Raw genomic sequence first — 6,528 nt, 5'->3', positions numbered from 1 at the left:
CTCGACAGCAACGGGTTTTGTCCTGCTTTCGTTCTGCGAAGGGTAAAAAAGGCAGCGATGGCGGCCTGGGCGTCCGCCGTGCGCCCAGGAAAACAAATGAGAATCCCTAGAACAGCTGAGCTGGGGAGGCGAGGGGGATCCCTGAATTCTGCATCTTGGCAGCCGGCCCCTCCAGCTCCGGGCGCTCCTCCCCCGGCTCCGCCGGGTTCTGCAGCCAGAGCGCCGGCCGGGACGGAGGACGCAGTCCTGCGGCAGCTGCGGGGCTCGGTCCGGCCCAGCTGTCTCCGCGGCTCCAGACTGCTGTCCCAGGCCGAGCTGGAGAGCGCCCGGCCGCAGGCAGCGGATTGGGCCTGGGGAGGGCCCAGCCACCGCGCTCCTCCCCGCGCCGGGCCGGACTGGGCTCCGCACGCCGGGGCGCGCGTCCTCTGCATAAAGCCCTCCTCTCCAGCCAAGGTAGAGGAAGTTGGGCTCCCGCCTGGATGGGAGGCGGGAGGGAGCCTCGCTCCTGTTGTTTTCCGCGAGCGGGAGCGAGCAGGCGGGCCAAGGGGGCGGGGGCGCCCTCGCAGCCCCGGCCCGGGCGCTCCGGAGAGAGACCCCTCGCCCGGGGGGAAGCCCAGTGCAGCTGACACCCGAGGCTCCCCAGACTCGGACTTCGGGCGCACCCCAAGCATCCTTCCTGGGAGCTGCGGAAAGTGGGGCAACTCTACCGTTTCGAGGACCTGGGAGGAGCTCTTGGTACCCGAGGGGCCAGAGCCCCGGGGGGCGCACACCCAGCCCTGCCCTAGGCTGTGCTTCCTGAGGGGCCCCTGCCGGAATCTGGGGCGAGATGGCCGCAGGCGGCCGGGTGCCCGAGCCTCGGATCTTCCTGTGCCTCGGGGCGCTCCTGGCCCGCTGGATCGCCGCAGGTAAGGGGTCGGGATCTGGAGGGAAAAGTTGGGCTTCCCAGGCGACAGTGGGGAGGGGGGAAGCGGAGGACCGATTTCCCTCCGACTCCGCCCCATCCAGTTGTGGCCGCAGCCCCAAAGCCGCAGCGGGAAGGTCTTGGGTTTCCTGCCGGCAGCCTGGCCCGCTCTGCGGGAAGGAATTTTTCCTGGGCGCTTGGTGGAGAGCGAGGTAACCTCGCCACCCTAGGGTGGACAGCCGGCGAAGCTGCAAAGGGCCTGCGGATAGATGATGGAGAAAATGAAGAGACACAAGTGTGGGGCGAGAAGTGTTTTTTTTTTTTTTTTTTTAAATCGTCGGATGTAAATTAGCCTTCTGGTTTTACCTGCTGCGCTGGTGCTCAAATTCCTGGCTTCCTCTTTATTTTTTTCCTCACTCTGCCTTACACCTGTAACCTGTGGATTTTCCTACACACCGGCAAGCCCATATAGGGGCCTAGCTCACTGAAAGCTGTTCTTTTCTTCACTATTTTCTTTCTTTTAAAAAAAAAAAAAACTTTTTTTTTTTTGCAATCATTTCGTACTTATCAAAAAAAAAAAAAAAAAAAAACTCCCCTCACTCTTGAAATGATTGGATGAAGGTCTTAAATGTTTCATTTATACTCTTATATATTACAAAAAAAGAAATAGAGTGTGGCTTACAAAAACGGGTAGAATGTAGAAAATTGGAGAAGTGCTTTTTAATTGAATTCACCAGCTCATGTATGTCTGGGGTCCCTGGGTGGTGCGAAGGGTTTGGGGATTGAGTCCACCCAGAGTTGCCTAAACCTTATGGAGCACAGTTCTACTCTGACACACATGGGGTTGTCATGAGTGGGAGCTGACTCTGTGACATCTGGTGGTCATGCGTGTCAGCTGTGTGCAGGGCAGTCCGACAAGCAATGAAGGCACTGGGTGGTAGAAAACCAAGATGGAGCTAGGAGGCAGGTAGCCTGCCAGGATGCATGCAGAGTGCTGGGTTACCCAGTCCAGCACACCCAGCTGGCCTCTTCCTGGTGGAAGTGGGTTGTAAATTGCACCCTGAGCTTCCTAGCAGCAGGTGCCAAAAGTTCCTAACTGTTAGGCTTTCACAGGTTTTTATTTTGTTGTTTTTAGCCACTACTTAAAAATAGTACATTTTCCCATAACCTAGGTTTCCAGTTTATCTGGAAAAATCGGAAGGTCCGGCAATGCAAGGGCTGCTTTCTTACCTGGAACTAAGCAGTGGTCACCACCTTTTATCTAGGACCTATGAACCCAGGTTTGGTATAGTACCCACCTCTTCTTACATTGTATTACCCAAACCCTGTCCTTCTTCCCTCATGGACATTACCTGCTGGCCCCTCCAGACATTTGACTTAGCAAACACTGTGCTGGGACTGGGGAGGAGAAAGGATAGTTTTCTGTTGACCTCCTGCAGAAGCTGAAGGTGGTTGTCAAGGAAAGGCGTATTTCTTTCTCCCCAGGTGTCTACAGTGTTTCCTAAACTGTAGACATCAGGGGCCTCCGGACACCAGAACCCTGAGGAAAATCATCATGCTGGAATGAACCAGGTGTCAAGTCGACTTCTGCTCACCACCCAGGGAAGCTTCCTCCACTGGGATACTTAGTCGTTTAGGTGCCCAAGCCTGGTTTACCTCTTTGTATTGTGCCAGGGGACTTCCTGAGCTTGGAGTATTTTTTTTTTTTTTTTTAATTTTTATTGTGCTTTAAGTGAAAGTTTACATATCAAGTCAGTCTCTCATACAAAAATTTATATACACCTTGCTATATACTCCTAGTTGCTCTCCCCATAATGAGACAGCACACTCCTTCTCTCCACTCTGTTTTCGTGTCCGTTCAGCCAGCTTCTAACCCTCTCTGCCCTCTCTTCTCCCCTCCAGACAGGAGCTGCCCACATAGTCTCATGTGTCTACTTGATCCGAGAAGCTCACTCCTCACCAGTATCGTTTCCTGTCCCATAGTCCAGTCCAATCCCTGTCTGAAGAATTGGCTTTGGGAATGGTTCCTGTCTTGGGCTAACAGAAGGTCTGGGGACCATGACCTCCAAGGTCCTTCTAGTCTCAGTCAGACCATTAAGTCTGGTCTTTTTACTAGAATTTGAGGTCTGCATCCTGCTGCTTTCCTGCTCCCTTAGGGGTTCTCTGATGTGTTCCCTGTCAGGGCAGTCATCGGTTGTACCTGGGCACCATCTAGTTCTTCTGGTGTCAGGCTGACGTAGTCTCTGGTTTATGTGGCCCTTTCTTTCTTTCTCTTGGGCTCGTAATTACCTTGTGCCTTTGGTGTTCTTCATTCTCCTTTGCTCCAGGTGGGTCGAGACGAATTGATGCATCTTAGATGGCTGCTTGCTAGCATTTAAGACCCCAGATGCCACTCTCCAAAGTGGGATGCAGAATGTTTTCTTAATAGATTTTATCATGCCAGTTGACCTAGATGTCCCCCGAAACCAACCCCCCACCCCTGCTACGCTGGCCTTTGAAGTGTTCACTTTATTCAGGAAATTTCTTTGCTTTTGGTTTAGTCCAGTTTTGCTGACCTCTGAGCTTCGAGTATTTTTGTTGCTTATTGTTCAAGTTGGGAGTTGTCTTGGGGGCAAAGTGTCTTTCTCCTGCTACTTAGTTCTAAACAAAGTTGTTTCTCCACTTGTCACAACAAATTGTAAAGCCCGGTCATCCTTTGGAAAAGTTGCTCAGAAAAACATAAATGTTTGGATATAATCCTAACTCTGCAAATGGTAACACAAGGGCAGCATTAGAAGATGGCCCTTAATTCCATATTCTGAATTTAAGTTTGGGGGACATCAGGGTACTCTCTAGACACCAGATGGACAACTTCTAGTGGCACAAACTTACTACAGTTTATCATTTTATCTTGTCACCGTTGTGTGGGAGACCAGAGTAAACCCCTGTGGCCTGAACACGAGAAACCTGAATGACAATCACAGTTCTGTGAGTGGCTTGCATGGGACTTTAAGTAAATCTCTTAAGTTTCTCGAACCTCAATTTTCAACTGTAAAATGAGGGGGTATAAGATTGTCAGGAATGGACCTAGCGTACCAGCAAGGACTTCCTGTTCTCTGTCCGTGTCAGACATCACTGATGATGACTATGTTCTCCATTTGAGCCCAGACTCAAGCTCAGTCTTAAACCCAGCCCTCCAGGCAGCCAGATCTCTGGACTAGTTGACCTCTAAGGTTACTTTCAGCTTCAGTAGTTAAAAAGAATGGAGTGAGCAAAGTCAGGAGGAAAAATGAAATGCTTTAAAATGATTTCTTTTGTGATTTTATCATTCTATTCTTTGGAGGAGAAGACAATGTGAGCTTAAGTTCCAAGACCAAAGTGTCACTAAGGCTTTTCCAAACTGCCATTCCTCTATTCTTTTGCCAAGGAGTCAAGGGAGGAGGCAGGTCTGCTGGTCTCCTGAACACACATTGAATTTGTAACTCTGCAGTTCATGGTCTTTTCCTCAATGGGGATTACCACCTGAGAACTTGAGTTCCCAGGCCTAATCATTCAAAAATAGTCCTCACCTTTTTTTTGTTGTTGCTGTTTCAAGCGGTTGTTCAAAAGCATTTCTTCCTAATTAGGAATTTCTAGCATTAGATGGCATTCTCAGCCTTTCAGCAAGTGACTCCCAATTTTTTTGCCATCTTGGCCTGGCTGTAAAGTCTTTGGGAATGATGTGACCAAGATGGCAAGACTCAGAAGTTCCCGTGGACCCAGGCCGGCTTCAGATTTTTCAAGGAGAGCTCCTTCTAGCCAGATCAGAGGCCAAATGCAGATAACTGTTGTTTTCCTTTTTATAAACAGAGGAGGGATTCCCAGAGACAAGTGGCAGTTGAGTTATTTTTATAACAGCTTTATTGAGATAAAGAATTTTCATATCACAGCATTCGCACTTTAAGGTGTATTTTCCAGTAGTTTTTGGTGTATTCACAAAATTCTGCAACCATTACCACTAATTAATTCTAGAACATTTTTATCACTCTAAAAAGAAGCTGCATATCCTTCAGCAGCCATCCCTCCCCGACCCCTAGCTCTGCACAACTGCTAATCTATTTTCTATCTATACAGATTTACCTATTCTAGCATTTCATATAAATGGGATCATATAATATGTGGTCTTTTATGACTGACTTCTTTCACATCATAATGTTTTCAAAGTTCATCCATGTTGTAGCATGTATCAGTTTTTTCATTACTTTTTAATTGATGAATAATATTCTATTACATGACTACCTATATTTGTTTATTATTCATCACTTGATGGACATTTTGATTGTTTCCATTTTTCTGGCTATCGTGAATAATTCTGCTGTGTGCATTCGTTTACAAGTCTTTGAGTGAGCATATGATTTTTTGAAAATGATTTTTATTGTGCTTTAAGTGAAAGTTTACAAATCGAGTCAGTCTGTCACACAAAAACCCATATACACCTTGCTACACACTCCCGATTACTCTCCCCTTAATGAGACAGCCCGCTCTCTCCCTCCACTCTCTCTTTTCGCGTCCATTTCGCCAGCTTCTAACCCCCTCCACCCTCTCATCTCCCCTCCAGGCAGGAGATGCCAACATAGTCTCAAGTGTCCACCTGATCCAAGAAGCTCACTCCTTACCAGTATCCCTCTCCAACCCATTGTCTAGTCCAAGAGCATATGATTTAACTTCTTTTGGTACATACCTAGGAGAGGAATTTCTGGGTCATCTGAAAACTCTATGTTTAACATTTTGAGGAATTGCCACACTCTTTACCAAAGCAGCTGCACCATTTTGTATTCCCACAAGCAACTTTGTAATGGTTCCAATTTTTCCACATCCTCACCAACACTTGTTATTATGTCTTTTTTATTTTAGCCACCCTAGTGGGTGTGAAGTGGTATCTCATGGTGGTTTTGATTTTCATTTCTCTAATGATAATGTTGAACATCATTTCCTGTGCTTATTGGCCATTTATGTATCTTTTTCGGAGAAATATCTATTTAAATCCTTTGCCCATTTTAAATTGTGTTATTTATCTTTTTATTGTTGAACTGTAAGAGTTTTTTAATATATTCTGGATACAAGTCTTTTGTCAGATATATGGTTGGCAAATATTTTTCCCATCCTGTGGGTTGTCTTTTCACTTTCTTGATGGTGTTCTTTAAAGCACAGAAGTTTTTAGTTTTGATAAAGTCCAATTTATTTGTTTTTTCTTTTGTTGCTTGTGGCTTTTGGCATCATATCTAAAAAAAACGTTGTCTAACCCAGGGTCACAAAGATTTACTCCTTTGTTTTCTTCTCAGAGTTTTATAGTTTTAGCTCTTACATTTAGGTCTTTGACCCATTTTGAGTTAATTTTTACATATGGTGTGAGGTAAGGGTTCAACCTCATTCTTTTGCGTGTGGTTATCCAGTTGTCCCAGCACCATTTATTGAAGGCAGCCTATTGTTTAATGAAGTATCATCTTACACAAACCCCAGTGTTTTCACATACTCTGAAAATGTCTGATATGGTGAAAAGAGCACTGAATAGAGAATAGCAGGAGCTCTAGATTCCAATCCCACCCTGCTACCTTCTCTTGAGCTAACCTCTTTCCTTCTTTCGGCCAGATTTTCTCATTTATTGAATG

The 6,528-nt window shown here is 46.6% G+C and overlaps 1 protein-coding gene across 1 annotated transcript in view; it reads left to right on the top strand.

The window, feature by feature from the left end:
* Positions 1 to 532: 532 nt before the first annotated feature.
* The window catches only part of VSIG10 (V-set and immunoglobulin domain containing 10), a 50,358-nt gene continuing 44,362 nt past the window's right edge, over positions 533 to 6,528 (top strand). The window contains exon 1 of the mRNA XM_003419272.4: positions 533 to 905. Within this exon, the coding sequence (XP_003419320.1) occupies positions 827 to 905 (79 nt within the window). The 5' untranslated portion in view covers positions 533 to 826. The remainder of the gene's footprint in view (positions 906 to 6,528) is intronic.

The sequence above is a fragment of the Loxodonta africana genome, chromosome 19 (assembly GCF_030014295.1).
Source record: "Loxodonta africana isolate mLoxAfr1 chromosome 19, mLoxAfr1.hap2, whole genome shotgun sequence".
Taxonomy (NCBI): domain Eukaryota; kingdom Metazoa; phylum Chordata; class Mammalia; order Proboscidea; family Elephantidae; genus Loxodonta; species Loxodonta africana.
Note: the sequence above shows the minus strand (reverse complement) of the source record. Positions and strands in the feature narration are given on the sequence as shown.